At 37.5% G+C, this 16,034-nt stretch overlaps 1 protein-coding gene across 9 annotated transcripts in view; it reads left to right on the top strand.

Moving 5' to 3' along the window:
• TTLL7 (tubulin tyrosine ligase like 7) overlaps positions 1–16,034 on the top strand; it is a 66,373-nt gene that overhangs the window by 5,277 nt on the left and 45,062 nt on the right. For 7 of the 9 annotated variants that reach the window (XR_005629598.1, XR_005629599.1, XM_039727051.1 and 4 more), the window contains 2 exons: positions 14,707–14,882; positions 15,036–15,167. Coding sequence is in view for 7 of the 9 variants with exons in the window: in XM_039727051.1 (XP_039582985.1) it covers positions 14,858–14,882; positions 15,036–15,167 (157 nt within the window). In the remaining 2 variants the exon portion in view is untranslated. Of the gene's footprint in view, positions 1–2,982; positions 3,006–14,706; positions 14,883–15,035; positions 15,168–16,034 lie in introns of those variants that run through there. The other 2 variants (XM_039727046.1, XM_039727048.1) reach the window with 2 other exon arrangements.

Here is a 16,034-nt window from a genome sequence, read left to right as displayed (position 1 = left end):
CAGTACATAGTTTAGGGCTACATTTTGCACTTGTGCTGAAAATTGTGTTGATAAGAGATGTTTTTGTTATTGCTGAGCAGGGCTGACATTGAGCCAAGGCCTTTTCTGCTTCTTGTACTGCCATGCTGGCAAGGAGGCTGGGGATGCATTGAGAGGGGGCACAGCTGGAACAGCAGATCCCAGCCCACCAAAGGGGTACCCCAGAGCATATGACAGACATGCTTGGCAAATAAAGAGGGGTGAAGGAGGAGGAAGGGGAAGATGTTTGGAGTGATGTCTTTTGTCGTCCCAAAGAACTGTTACTCATGATGGAGCCATGGCTTGCTGGGGATGGTTCAATGCCTGCCTGCCCATGGGAAGTGGTTCATGAATTCCTTGTTTACTTTTCCTGTGCATGCAGCTCTTGCTTTCCCTATAAAACTGTCTTTATCTTGACCCATGACTTTTCTTACTTTGATTATGATTCTCTCACCCATGGGAGATTGAGGTGGTGGGGAAGGGAGTAAGTGGCAGTGTGGTGCTTAGTTGGCAATTCAGCTTAGAGACAGATATTGACCCAGGGCAGAAATAGAAGACAAGTAAGGGAACAATACAGAGTTAGATTTGACTAAGTCTGGACAGCAGTTGAGAAATTATGCAGTTAATGACCCCGAGCAGTCAATTAAAAAAGCCTATATATTACTTCGTTCTGTTGCCTCTAGGTATGAAGACAAAATGAAAGGACATTGTGGCCTTTTTGCCAAAAGCAACACTCAGGAATACAAGCACATACAGGAAGCAAGTCTTTGATATTTTATGAGAAAATGAAATAAAATTTATTAGAAATGAAAATAAAGATCTGTTCTTGTGAATGTGTGTTTGGGAAGGTCTGACACAGTCAACACACCATTTAATTTCATTGATACATAAAAAGTCTGAGTCATGGGATATGCATGCAGAGTACAGTTCCAGTTGTTTGAGGATAATGGAGTAATGGTACAGTTGAAACTGAGTTTCTGTAACAGCTGGTTGTAAGACACCTGGAATCAAGAGAGTATGAGGAGCTATGGGGAAAAGTCATCTGTGGGAAGGGACTTCAGGAGACATGTCCAGATTTCACTCCCTGTTCTATTCTTCCACATGAAATTACGTCCCAGTTGGCTGCACTAAGTTTTGTCCTATAATTTCCTACTCTTTTGGAGTCCTTGAAGTAATTTCTTCAATTTTGGGAGATCTACCTGGCTAGTCACGACTAAAGTAGAGGCCTTAATCCTTCTCTGGGATGGACAAGCAAGAGACATTCTCTGTTGTTCTGAGAGAGCTTCTGCTCCTATCATTTGCAAATTAAGAGGGTAGGAAGTAAGGGGAAATGTCTTTTACATACACTGTAGCCTTTGCACATTCTGCTCTGCAGCTGTGTTCTACCTGCCTTTGATTTCTAAGCATTTGGGCTAGTAGGACTACCAACAGTTTATGTGAATATATCCCTTCCTATCTCACTAGAATCTATCCATAATACTTCATCTGATGCCTTAAGAGGCTGCCTAGAACAGAAGCAAGACAGTGTCAAAGGAATAAAGTAGGAGTTTATTAAAAAAGCCATCAAAGGGTACACCTTGGGCAGTACAAGAGCCTGGCCAAGGCTACACCCAAGAGGGACAACAGATCACACATTTTCACACTTTTGTAAGTGTTGGTCCATTTACATATTGGGGTTAATGGTCCAATTATAGCTTCAGGTTATGAAGTCTCATCCTCCCAGATTGCTCTCCTCAGTTCCCTGTTGTTTATACTTTTTGGGCTGGAAAATGATTGTTTTATTTAACTGAACTGTGAGAAGAACTTGCTAACACTTTATATGAAGTTCAGAGTTATATACTAATGCAGCACATAATCTGGATAATATGAAAGCTAAAACTTAAGGCATCACATCCTTGTAGGATAGGTATGGCACTAGTGGTGCAGTCAGTCTTGTCTGGCACATCCCATGGGCCTGACTCCTATAAAACTAATGCAAAACAATGGAGTGCACTTGGTATCTCCAGTTTTCTCCCATGGTTGCTGTGTTTTGGTGGCTGTTGTTTGTTTATTTTTTTCTGTGGGGGAAGAGTAATCCATTTGAACAAAGGAACATTCCAAACCTTTTATTGTCAGATATCCTTTGTGGTCCACTGTCCATTAAAGTGTACTGAGCTGTCAAATCAGAGCAATCTTTTCTTAATGTAAAATAATAATATGCCATATTTTGAAATGATATCAGAAAACAATTTCTTATTGGTATAAATTGACATTGTAAAAGAAAACAACCTCATTTGAGGAATATGAATTGTTTCAGAATACTACAGAAACAGCCGTTCCAGTAAAGGATTTACCTTTTGTCTTTCCATTACTACACTTAATATTTTATTTAGTTTAAAAATTGATCTATAAGGTTGTAATGCTGGCTTCACTGAAACTGGGTAGGTTTGATTTCAAAGCTCAGATCTCATTGGTCCAAGCCTGGAAGAGAATGAGAATCTTTTTTCTTACTGCAAATTATTAACTTCTTTAGCTTCTGTACTAGTGTCTTGTGTTATTGTGATTTTGACCTCTTAATTCTACGTTTGGAGAAACCATTGCCCTGGTTACAGTAGCTCTTATCCCTGTTATATCTCTTTCCAGTCACTGAGTCATTTTCTGTTTTTAGACTGTACTTCTTTTTAGCTTATTGTTATGACTAAATCCTACTGACTTTCTTCCCACAACTCTTGTCACTAAGTAAAGTGGGAAATAATGCATTCTTTTCTTACAGCATATATCGTGCCTTTGTCTTGCCACCCAAAACACAGGGAGAAAATACCTAGAAAGGGTTAAGAAAGAGATCTAAAAAGTGCTAGATATAGGCTAAATGGGAAGGAGCTGCTGCTGCAGCCCATCTTTCCCTGGTGTATTACTGCCTGAAACTGTATCAGCTGTCAATTATTGATAGAAAAACCTGTTTCCGGAGAGCTGACTCCTCAGATGGTTTCAGCAATGCAATACTAACGGTAAGTGATTTCATTTTGCTACTTGTACTGCAGAATTATTTTAAATCTGTTTCTGTATCAGTGGGAGGTCTTGGTATGACTGGGCATTCTGCAGTATGTAATCTTGTCAGCAAAATCCATGATAAATAAATGTTTTGCACTATCAGTAATTGTATGCAGAAGAATTTGGTATATCACCCTGCCACATGCTGCTGCAAAGGTTTGGTTGGTTTGTTTGTGATTTTTTTTTCACTATGACTCTACTGCAGACTATGTTAATTGAAATCCTTTGGCTTCAGTTTGAATGCTCATAAATTCTGTCCACCACGTATCTTTTGCAATGAGTTCTTTTTCCAGGATTCTTGTACCTTTTCTATATTTTTTATGCTTTTTCCCATCCATCCTTGAGCTTGCAGTTTATCTTCCCTTATAACAGAGAGCTAGATTCAGGAGCATCTACTGAATGCAGTAAATTGTGAGCCATTAGTTGGACAAAATGTACTTGTGGAGAGCAGCATGAAGCATTTTCTGTGGCAGTGTATCTGTACATCACCTGCACAGTAATCCCTGTTTCTAAACATGTGAATCCTGCGTGAGCTGTGGAATATGAAGTCCTACCTCTAGACAGCCAAGCAATTCTGATAGTGATACTTGAAGCTTGTAATCTTTGCCAAGAAAGAGAGAAATTTGGAGGCTACTCAGTAATTTGGAGGCTAAGCTGTAATTTCTACTGTGAGGAAAGTTTAATTCTGATAGTGATACTTGAAGCTTGTAATCTTTGCCAAGAAAGAGAGAAATTTGGAGGCGACTCAGTGAGTTTGAGCTGTAATTTCTACTGTGAGGAAAGTTCGATTTAAATGGACTCTAGTTTTGGTGTGGATGAGATCAGAGTCTTAATTATAATTCTGAAATGTGTCATCAGCAGGTCTGTTCTGGAACTGAAACATCATGATATAAAGTCACAAAAGTCAATAGAAATATATCTATACTTACTTCACTAGGTTACAGAGAAAATCCTGTATGCTTGATCTCATTTACATTATAGACTTGAGAAAAATTTTGTAATTTTTGTATGTATCATCAGAATGATGGGACTAGGAAATTTCCTGAAGAAAGCGCTTTATTCCTTTGAGCAATCAAAGACGCCAAAAAAAATGGGAAGAAGTTTCATATTTGTGAAGTAATATTCAGAGTTTATTATCCTTTTTTTTCCTATTTGGTGTGTCAGTTGTGATCGTTTGCATTCTCATTTGTATTGACACTTCGCATGAAACTTTTTCTGAAAGACTTATTGTTTTAGTTATTAGGTGTGTTGTACCTTTTTCATACCTCTGGATTTAAAAATGCCTTTGAGTCAGTTTGGTGCATTTCCTTTTTCCTTATCTGTGGTTATAAGGCAAATATGCTACTTTCTGGCTACATATATTCTTCCACACTGTGAAGGGTATGATATGTCTGAGAGAGTCAGAAGTGCAAAAGAATAAACTTCATAATTTTCTGCTCAGGATAATATGATAAAAAAAAGTATGTGGCTCAGTTCCCAGTCATGTTTTATTTTGGCTGGCAGTGAAATATGTTGCTATAACATAATAACAAATTAATGTATTTGTTTCTTTTGAATGTTTGAAAAGCAGTTAACTTTGCAGCCAGCATGCATTTGACTAAGTTTATGCATTTCTTTTTTATTATGAATGCACCTTTAAGAAATATAAGATTAAAGCAATGGAAAATAAAATTGAGCCTTGCTAAATGAATGGAATATCTCACTGCTCCAGCCTCTAGTTGAGGACTTTTATTTCAGAATACTTTTCAAGTGTAGCTCTTAGCTCTTAATCCTAACCAACACTTTTTTTAAAATTTAAAAAAAAAAAGGAGGAAAAAAGTAATACACACATGCCAGAACCTCTTACTTTTAAGTGTAGCTTTTTGGGACTTGGCCAAGATGGATGAGGACAGAACTAACTGTGATATTGTTCCAAACTTGGAACATGGCTTCTGCTGTGATTACAGCAGTGGAGGCAATAGTCATGCTTAGGGCAGTTTTCTCCTCAGGTTTTGGAGCTATTTTAAACGACATTAAAAAGCTCTGGTGCTATTGTCAGTATGGGCTCTGCAGCTCAGAGGTGGTGCATGATTACTCAATAAATAAACTACTGAATACTGCAGGGTTACCTCAGTAATGCTGTACTTATTCAGAGAGTACATTATCCTGATCCTATGAGCAAATCCCAGGAAATTACTTTTTGTAGGCTATTCTCATGTTTTAAGTAAAAATTAAAGCTAGCGCATATAAAGTCTGGTATACTTCACTTTTCTCTCTTATTTTGGGTATTCAAAGTATAACATTTAGGATCTATATTTAAGAGGTTATTTTTCTAGGCTTTGTGACTACATGCTGTATTTCTCTGCAGGTGAGCAGTATTTGCACAATATATTCCTATAGTTGGATAATAATGGAGTCTCATCTCACTGCCAATGAGGATAGTCACTCTATTTAGATCCCCCACAATGGATAAAATAGTGTGACACAGAGGGTTTGGAGCCAATCCAGCCTTTTAAGGGAATTTCTATAAATCAGGTCAATTCATTTAAAAGAAGCTTCTGAGGGCTCTCATCCTTTTGAAACTGCTTGATGTTCTCCTGTTTTTATGTGCAAAAATATTTTCAAATCAGTGGTACCCCACTGAGCCCCAAGTACTAAGCAGTGGGGAGGAAAGCATGTTTTTGTGAAATGCTTTATAGCTGCTGGGGTTTCTGTTTCATTTATCAGCTGTTTACAAACTTACTAGCACTGAGTGTTGGCTGCAGTAGTCTCAGTGGTATTGTAGGCCAGCTGTGAATATTTCTGACTGTCACCTGTTCTTTACAGAGTAGAAGTATATGACAGTCATTAAAATGTTAGAGATCTACCAACACTCATACAAATATACAGGTATTGCAATTGGAGCTGAGCAAATGATTTCATAGTTGGAAATGTCAAGATAATGTGATAAAGAACTTGATCATCATATGAGAGCACCTTTCTTATACTTTCATGGTCAAGAAGCCATTAAATAAATGTTTCTTGTGATTGCAAGAAACTTCTTTTGGTGATTTATTCAAGATCTGATTATTGTCTTAATATTTGCAAATCCAATGCTGAAACTACAGGCTAACGTCTGCCAATTTAAATTTCAGACTGCTGTGGGAGTGTCACCCTTGTTGATAAACTACAATACAATGTTATGTGGCAGCATGTGAATTAGGATGATGTAATCTTCAATCAGAGTTGTTGTGGGCCGTGTGTGAGGATTGCAGCCCCTGTCTAGTGACGTTGAAATGAATCTATGAATTGCAGGCTTGTAAAATATGAGATGAGATGATGCAGACCAACACAGGGCTGAAGTGTGTCTCTTGTGATACACAGAACTCTGTAGAAATTAATTTAACCATATTTGTGTTCTTGTCTTCCTGAGCTTGAGGTTGTTTTCACACTAAGCCAATGCTGCCAGCTTGAAGCAAGGGAGGGAGAATTTGATGTGTGAGGGGGAATAGTCTAAAGATATCTTTTTCTCTTTTTTTTTTCTTCCCCAAGATCCTTAGCAAATCTCTCCCCAAGGTCTATTTATAATATAATGAATCACTGCAAACATATCAGCTTCATTAAAGGATCAGTGCTTTTTATGCTAAGACAGCTCTGCTGATATATGTGAAATGTTAAATTGTCCTGTCTTGTAGATCCCTAAGGCCTCTAGCTCTTACTTGAGAAATAAATCTTTTGAGAAGTGAATGATAGAAAAAGAAAGGAGTAGTATAATTCCAGCAGTGATTAGTGTGTGGTGTACACCATTTGAAGCACTGTGTGGTAGCTGTTGGTGTGTGTTGACATGCCATAATGAAGAACATGGATGGCACACTGTGAAGTCAAAAGAAGAGCAGAGATGCTCCCACAGGTGCCACAACTCACATTCCTCTTCTAACTCTGTCTTGTTTACCTTTCCCCCTACCAAACCCACAGTGTTAATGTCACACCTCAATATTACTGTGACACAGGATCATTATGGAACGTTGTCATCTCTGTTTCATTCATTCGAGGCCATGGCTGTCTCCCCACAGAGTGCTGGCCCTTAGTCTGTGTGAGTCCATCAGTCAGTGGCTTCCTGGCCTTGGTCCTCAACACAGAGCAAACAAATGTCCTTGTGCTGTTTGGTTCAGGGGAATGCTTCATTTGAGGTGCCAGGGCTCCAGCCCTCCTGTGGCCGTGGGTATCCGGCCACTCGGCTGTGGCTTGCACAGCTGATGGGTTGGAGGCTCTAATGGTGTGTGCATTTCTAGGCTGGAAAGGCCTACAGCACACCAATGCTGTTTTAAATGAAGGTGGAGTGGTTGTATATCATATATTCATCTAAAACCATTTCATATATATGTATATAAATATGAAATATTAAAAAATGGTTGTATATAATGGTTCTATAATAAATAGGGATTGGCTTCCATTCAGCAGTGTTCAGTGGAACTCACTGTGATCAGGGGGTAGGAATACTTTATGTTCCAGAGTTAGTGAAATGTCCTGCTGTCAGATTTGCAGTGTTATTGACACTTCGTGAAGTGGTGAACAGTAATATAAGATCTGTGCATTGTTTCTGCTTTTTGCTGGCAGAAAGTAGAACATGAAAACTGATTTTTTTTAGCAGCAAGTGACAGAGATATATATTTTCTGAAATTTAGATTTTACTGTATAAAAACATTGTTACACTTGCTTGTTTGAGCTATTTTATCAATATTTTTCCTTGCCATTATGAATGCTAAATAATGTTTATTTTAAGTTCACAGCATTGTATTTTTGAATTATTGATTTTAAGTCATACAGATTCTTTTCTCTTGCTTTGTCAATTAATATATTTTCAATGTTTTACTGAACAAGTAAAAGATTCAAACCTTGACCTTTCTGTACTTTTCTAATTTGGTCTCACTTTCTTTGATGGTCCTTTTTCAATATACAAACCATAACTATGAAACTTTATAGTACTCAATTTGCTAACAGTCTGAAATATGTTATCACATTAGAAAGGGCTTTTGAAGGATGAGAATGAGCTAACAGATAGTCACATCGTGTGCTCTGCTATGAAGGTCACTTTGCAGGTCGTTTTTTAAACAGAAAATCAATCTTCAGATTTGAAAGATTTGACATTGATTTAACATTTTGGAAAATGGATGAATGAAAAGAGAAGCAATATTAGTTCAAGACAACACTGAAATTTAAAAAATTGCTTCTATGCCCAGTTGTGATCTCTGTATTTTGTGAGTAGGAAGTGATTAATGCCTGTGAAACTTTGATGTGAAACTTCCACCATTTTAACAGCTTCTAATCAATTTCCTGTTTTCTGAATCAGACACTCTATACTTATCATTTCATAGATGTTTTGTGATATTAAACAATAAAAAATTCAATCCAAAGCTGTGAAGTGCACAGTCAGGAGAAGACAAAGTAAAATCTGTGCACTAACACTGCAAAGCTCCCGGGGCTCTGCCCCCGCCTGCTGCTGAGCCTTGGAGCTGGCACTGAAGGGTCTTTCCTGGCTGGACTCCAGCCATTTGAAATAGTGCACTGTAGCTTGGCTTGGTCATTTGGTTTGGTGGCTTAGGGAAATGGAAATGCTGGCCATTTGGAGAAACCGGTTCAGACAGTTGTTTTACAGAACTGCATGATTCAAAAAAAACGTTGTGTAAATCATGCTGTTTGGATTCCTTTGTAGCTTGTACCTGTCCATTTAGCAAATCAAACCCCTGAGAACTCTGCACATTCTCTTTGTCTGAAAGAACTGCCAAATAAATATCTCATCTCTTTGGTGGTGGGAATGAGGAATGCTGAAATTAATAGACTTCATTTGACTTCAGAATATTTTGAACCAAGCCCTAATTACACGCAATTTTAAGCCAGCTAACAGATAGCCTTTTAAAAACCAGCTTGTCACTTTGACATATCAAGCCTCAAAAGGAAGACTACTTTTTGCATGTAGAATTTCTCTGTAAGAGTGAGAACTTGCCACCAAACTGTTCTTTGAATATGTAGCAATAAAACTGGTCACTATGCTTGTTTGTAGCAGGAGCACTTCAACATGCATTTTATAAGGCCATATATTAAAAAGTCATGAAAGGGTAGGAGGCTTTTAGTTCTGCAGTTTCATTGCTGAAATTGTTATTATCTTGCTGAACAGGGTCCTGAAAAAGGCTTTTTTCTCTATTAATCTCATTTTGAATCTGTATTTTATATATTAATTCCAGATCAAAAGTAGATTATAGATTTGCATAACTGTAATAAATAGCACACCCCTCACTGTGGTGTGTCCAGACTTCCACACTCTAAGATCTAAGGGCAATTGACTTAAATGTTAGATTGAAAAAAATCAGAACTCAGATGTTTGCTAGGTCAAATCTCTGAAGGCTATGTTCACATCTTTCTTTTACCTGTTTCTGTAAAATTTTTGTTAATTTGATTTTCCAGCTAAGTGCAGAGTGGGGATTGCAGCACTGTGATGGTGTCTTTCCGTCCCTGTGGTCACCTGCCCGGTTCTGTAACTGTATCTCCAGTGTGTCTCCATTTCACTGTGAAAGCTCCTTATGTCAGGAACTTTGTGGCTTTCCTTCCAGTTCCTCTGCATTTCCAGACACTTGTGACAGCGCTGAGTAAATTGCACTAATGGGCTCAGAGGAAAGCAGTCTGCTCGTTTGAAAATCTGTTCTAAAATATTCCAGCTCACTGTTGATGAGTGAGTACTTATCTGTACCCAAAGAATTCAGGAAATTACCCTGACAATCCATTTTTTTAGCCTTTCACCCAGGTATGTAGGATGTTAGCTGTCTTTGAGAGGCCTTGTCATATGTACCATGGCTTAAGATCTGAAGGCTTGTTTTCTGTTCATGTATGCAAAGTTAAACACATGTGTAACCCCTGGAGCTTTTCGAAATGGGCACCAGTAGTGTCACAATTGCTTAGAAGGAAGTTCTCATTACAAACAGTACACTGAGTGATGTGTGGAACACAGAGCATTTTGTAGCAGGTGAGTCTACCATTCTGAGAGATTAAATATATCAGATTAAATAATTTTAAATGTGCATATGAAATCTAGTATCTTTTTCTTAGGGTGCACAGTTGTGGTTTCAAAGTTACTGGTATGATCCAAACTAGGCTGAAGAATCTCATTGACTTGAGTTGTTTAGAATAGATTCTCAAATTTCACTACCTTACTTTCAGTTTAAATTTGACTCTCTTTGCTCTTTTTTGATCTGATTAATCAAATATTTTTCTGTGATACTTACAGTTTGGGGGGGAAAAAAAAGGGGTGGGGTCTAATGACATACAATTACTATTTAGAGATTAAAAACTTTCCAGACTACATCAAGACATTAAGTGAAGGTTCATAAAAGGCAGAGGTCACTTGTGAGTAGTCTGGAGGAAAAAAACAAAGAAAATTAGAGGGATTTGTTAAAAAAACCCTGTATATAATCTAGGCCAGAAGAGTATTTCTCAGGGCAACTTACTAACACATTATGATACACTTAATTTGTGTAACAGCATGAAATACTATTAATTTTTGAGTTTCTAGAATGTATTACAACTTGTCAAAGAATCATTCTATTGACTATGAAACCGGTTCTTTCCACTGTCCCCTGCTCTTTACCAAGGCACTGTTCCTTTAAATGGACTTGAGCATCTGCTATGTTCTCTCTCCATGTGCAACACTTCCCCCTCCAGAAAGAGTATCCTGCCTCTCCTGTCCCTGGAGGAAAAAAGATCCTTTTTTCTTTTTTTTCTTTTTTTTTCCTTTTCTTTTTTCTTTTTTGTCTTCTGTGCCTTTCTAGGACAGAAGTGTCTCTCCTACTGTCACTCTCACACCTTTGCCAGGCAGCTGTAAAGATAACATCTCATCTTTTTTTTTCTCTGTAGAGCACTTTTAGTCAAAGTGCTTGTTTATATAAGAGTGTGCTAACCTGATGAAGATGCTTTCATTTCTTCTTCACAAGTCTTTCTCCATTTATATGTTAACCATTTTTGTTCAGCTACCCTTGAATCTGTATGGTTGAGCAACAAACCTTCACTAATTTATGTGAATCAGGATTTGAGGAGGGAAACGGCATGTGCAGAAGGAACTGCAATCCTTTTCTGCCAGAGTGTGAATTCTGAGATTTCTGACAGCTGACTTGCTCCAAAAGTCCCAGTTTGAAAATAGAATGCTTTCTCATGTGTTATTAAAAGCAATCTCTTGGAAACAGGTCTCTCAGGTAGATTACAAGCAAGATATGCCTCTGCATTATTGTAGCTGAATGCACGTTATAGGTTATGCTTATTTTATAAGCAAAAACTTGTCCCAGGTATGAGAACTGACTCAGAATTTGATGTAGTCGTTACCTGACAATGCTGCTGCTGTTACTGTGCATGATCTGGGTGAGTCCTGCAATCAGCTTTGGCCTGTAACTGGCAAAGGCTGCCTGCAGAGCAGTCTGTGCTGCAAGTCTTTCCTTCAGCTGTGCCCTGACCTGGGAGTAGGGCTTGGCAATAATAACAAATCAGAAGATGTGAGCTAGAAGAATATGCCTGGGGAGGACCTGGGTCAGAGAACTAAGTAACTTTGGGATGATTTCTGCTACATAGAATTAAAAATGAGGTGTAGGACCTTGTGGCTGCCAGGGCCTCTACACTGCTGATGCTGACTGTCCGAGTGAGCTCTCCTCCTTCCAGCTCCCTCCCCTCAGCAGCAACCCTTCATGTGTCGCTCTGGGAGGTGTCTTCCTATCTCTCCCAAGTGATCTATTCCTCTGCTTAGGGACTTGGTCATCTAAGGGCAGTTAGAGGAACAGTTGCAGTTTACCTGGGAAGGTTGTAGCTTCCTCAGCAGGGTGGTGCTAGGTTTTCTTGCTGCAGAATTGGAACATCTCGTGCTACTGCATTGGGGATGCACAAAGCAGGGAGATCTAAACAGGGGCAAGTCTACTGCTCCCATGGCTTAGCCTACAATTCACAGCAGCAATTCACTGCTCTGGGTAATTTATCCCCCCAGTTGAGATGCAGTGTCTCTTGACATGTCATGTCATGACTCTTGATCTGTCACTTGACATGGTGGGAAAACATGCTGAGACTGTCCCATTTCACTGGACCTTATTTGCCCTTTGGAAAGGAACAAAGGAAGGACTGGATCCTATGTAAAATATTTTGGAAAGCTAATGGTTTAGAACTGCAGGTGCTTTGGTATTCAGTGAAATGCTTGGTTGAAGATGGACTACTGAAGAGAAGTCAAGGAGTTGTAAAACTATTTTTAATTATTACATACAAGCTTAGGTCAGAATACGAATATTTATTGGTATGGAATGGTGCTTTTGAAAAGTTAAAACCCTAAAGTAAGTTTGAGTGCAGAGTACAGTACCATTACTTTGTTTTCCATATGGCTGAACTACTAATTGTCCTTAGAATACTCTAAAGGTGGCCATACATCTTTACCATCAACTCATGTATGTGTACTTAAAACTTGACTGGTCACAGACGTTGAGTGTTGGTACATGCTATTTAGACCCAAAGAGTATTCTTTTGAGATGAAAATAATAGTGTCTATCTAAAGAAAAAAAAGAAAAGCAGTAATTCAGCAGTGTGGTGCAGTTTGGAATTTTATGGTCCACATTCAGAACACAGTGTATTATAGTAACTTTGGGCAGATAGTTTTCTGTGATTGTAAGATGAATGAAAGTTCTATGAGCTGCTTGCTTTTTATTAGCATATCATAGCTTGTAAATCATGCTCTGTTAGTAAAGGGCTGGTGTTTCTCACAGGGCAATGTTAGTCTTCTTAACATTCTTCCAAATTTATTATAAGTTTTTAGTCAGTACAGCAAAGAAAAAACTGCCGTGCATTTTTGTGCATTCATAGAAGTCCTTAATTGGCTAACAGACGTACTTCAGTATTATTCCCAGGAACTAATCATGTCTTGTACTCTGGTGGTATTCTTAGCCTGAGAAACAGATAACATGCAATAGCCAGTGAGTCACTGTGCCCAGCACTGCTTTTCCTTCACAGTGGTTTTAAGGAGGACAAATGCTTTGCTTTCCCAACTCTGTGTCTAATTTTAGTATGCCAGTGGGCCCAAGGACTTTCAGGCCACCTTCTCAGATAATGTCATCCAAAACATTCAAACTTCAAAATGGCTGGGTGTTACTGCTGTGCTGTCTGACATTGTATCAGTGTATAAAACATCTCCTGTTCTTTGTGGATAAATACACAGGGGCACTAAATGGAGATGAGGGAGATTTGTCTGGTTACAAAGCAGAATTTGACTCCTGCTATATTTGTGACAGTCATAAAAGAACCATAATCTGTTCTTTTTATGCTTTTGCATTACTGGGCTGTTAAGGGTAAATGTCTGCCTTGAAAGGAATTTAGATCTTGGAGCTCAAAATAACTGCTTTTGTATTTTCTTGAAAGGTGGATGACTTGTCCAGAACATACATCTCTCTCTCCTCTGTTGTGTGTGTACACACCCAGAGAAAAAGAAAAAAAATGTGGATTTATAAGTAATGTTTTAGTATTTTCATTAATGCACATCTTGTCCAATCTTATGACCACATAGATTTTGCATCATAAGTCATTGACTTTGCTGTAATTTTCTGCTATTTATAGTAGAAGAAATCCCTTGTGCTCTCTATAAGCTATTTTAAATAAGTCTTGCAATCACCAAAAGCAGAAATATAAACTGATCTAAAGCTAGTGTGAGGAACTTTAGCTACACATATAACTGCAGAAAAGAAATGAAAGCTTTTAAAGATCAGTAACATGTTGTATGTTTTGAAAACTTGTAGATTTGTTTGAGGCAGCCTGCCAAAGACAGCATTTATTTCCTTGCAGACTTTGGTATAATAGTGCTGAATGCCCAAAATCAGTGTGTTTAGTCAGTGTGCAGCAGTGTGTTTAGAAGTGATGTATTCCCAAGGTTTTCTTTCCCCAGTATTTTAACCCATTGTTCTTATGTGCTGAAGCTGGACCTAAAAAACTTCTTAATATGTGTGGTTTTTCATGTAGTGCTGTATTCATGAGGGAAAAAAAAAAGAAAAAGGAATTTTTTGTGACTGTAGATGTAAAAAATAGCATTTTATGGAAGTAAATGTTCACTTTAAAATCTGAAAATTTAAATGTTTGTCAATCCAAAATGTCTTCAAGTCACATCTGTTGTGTCATGAAGTGGGCATTAAACTGCAGCCACATTACCACATGGTTATTGGACAATTGCTTTAAAAAACATTTGACAGTGAAAAAGAGGAAACAGATTATTGCTGTGATTTCAGTTATTTCCCATTTGGTACTGAAAACCTTCATACAGTGTGTTTAAAATATGTTTGAAAATATAAAACTGTAAATTCATAGAGCTTTATGGAGATAGAAAGTGGCAGTATTGATTGAATTCAGTGTTACATATTTTCAAGTCCAAAATGTCCCATACCCAAATGAAAATCAGAAAAAGAGGTAATGTAATTTCATTTTGAAAATTATCACTGCAAAATGATTTTTCCAGAAAGAAAATAATTGAACTGCAATGAACAAAATTTTGTATTTATAATAGCTTGATCAATCTTCTAAAATAAGCAATTCTTTATACATGTAATTAAAAGTGCTTTCATATTTAGTTTCCTGCTATTTTGTTTTTTTTTTAGGATTTGTCTATGACAAAGTCTCTCTTACATTTTTTTTTTTTTAACGCAGGTATCTATCCATTCCAGAACTAATTTTTTCTACAGCCAGAGACTGAAATGGCATGACTGGAGTTTTAAGTAATTTGGCTTTGACAATTTCACCATTTGCTGAGAAGCTGGAACAGAATTCGAACTCTATTTCTGCACTATCCTAGGTTATAATGCCATCCTTTCCTAATGAGGGAGGTATGCTAGTCTTGGATTTTTAATATACCCTATGAATTATTCAGTATGCTTGTACCTATAAATTGTGATGGAGTACTATTTGTATTTTTAGTTAATTTGTATATGTTATTTGAGATATAAAAATGTTAATAGTTACAACATTATTTTTCAAAGATAACCATGGAACTGCTTCTCTGACTTTGAGTTCGGAACTACCCTATCAGAGCACAATTAAAAGGAAAGTCAGAAAGAAGAAGAAGAATGGAGTCATCACTGCCAATATTGCTGGCACAAAATATGAAATTGGTAGGAAGCTGCATATTTTGTTTTCATCCTAATGGCCTTTGATGTGAGAGAGTTACTGATTAATGGAGTGAATTAATGGACTCTGCATCAACCTGACAGTGAGACATTTCTGAAGGAGTTTCTTTTATAAGAAACCCGGGGTTTCTTGTAACATTTAATTCATAGCTTTGGATACTGTGTATCTAGTGATCCCCCTTTGTTACTCATATTAATTCTCACTTTTTACCTTGAAATGTAACAACTTAAGGAATGAAGAAGGCTGTGGAAGAGCCTTCTAAATATGTGTTATATATGTGTTTGTAAGTTTACTTAAAGCCTTGAAAGATGAACAGTGTAAATTCAATGTTAAATACTCTATTATACAGAGGCTTCTCAGTAAAATCCGTTAAGGTTTTGTATTTTCATGTTTAGTGCTAAAATATTTTTTTCCTAGAATCAGAGTTATGCATGGTATGTAACCAGTCTTTAAAAAAAAAAAAATAAAATCATGCATTTGCTTTTGCAACACTGTACCTTCTCTAAGGAGGCATTTTTGTCCCTATCTGCAGTGACACTTGTAGTCATCACTGTTTTAAAAGTAACTTATGGCATAACCAAGATTAAATCTAACTGCTGTACAAGGGGATTTGTGCTGGATGATTGGGGAGTACCTTGAAGCTCTTTGCAGTTCCCATCAGTGGTTGTGCTGATTCCTGCCTCATATAAGGTGCTGAAACATTGTAATGGCAGGTTTGCAATAGACTGATGGAAATATTGCAAGATAAATAGCTTGCCATGCTAACATTGTTCTCAGACGAAGAGTTCTATAGGGGAAGTATTTAAAATCTTAATTGATTTTTTAAAAATGTTGAAAATTAATCTATTTTA

This window comes from Passer montanus, unplaced genomic scaffold, assembly GCF_014805655.1.
Source record: "Passer montanus isolate IOZ18808 unplaced genomic scaffold, ASM1480565v1 scaffold60, whole genome shotgun sequence".
NCBI lineage: Eukaryota > Metazoa > Chordata > Aves > Passeriformes > Passeridae > Passer > Passer montanus.
The sequence above is the reverse complement of the archived record's forward strand: the minus strand, read 5'-3'. Positions and strand labels throughout refer to the sequence as shown.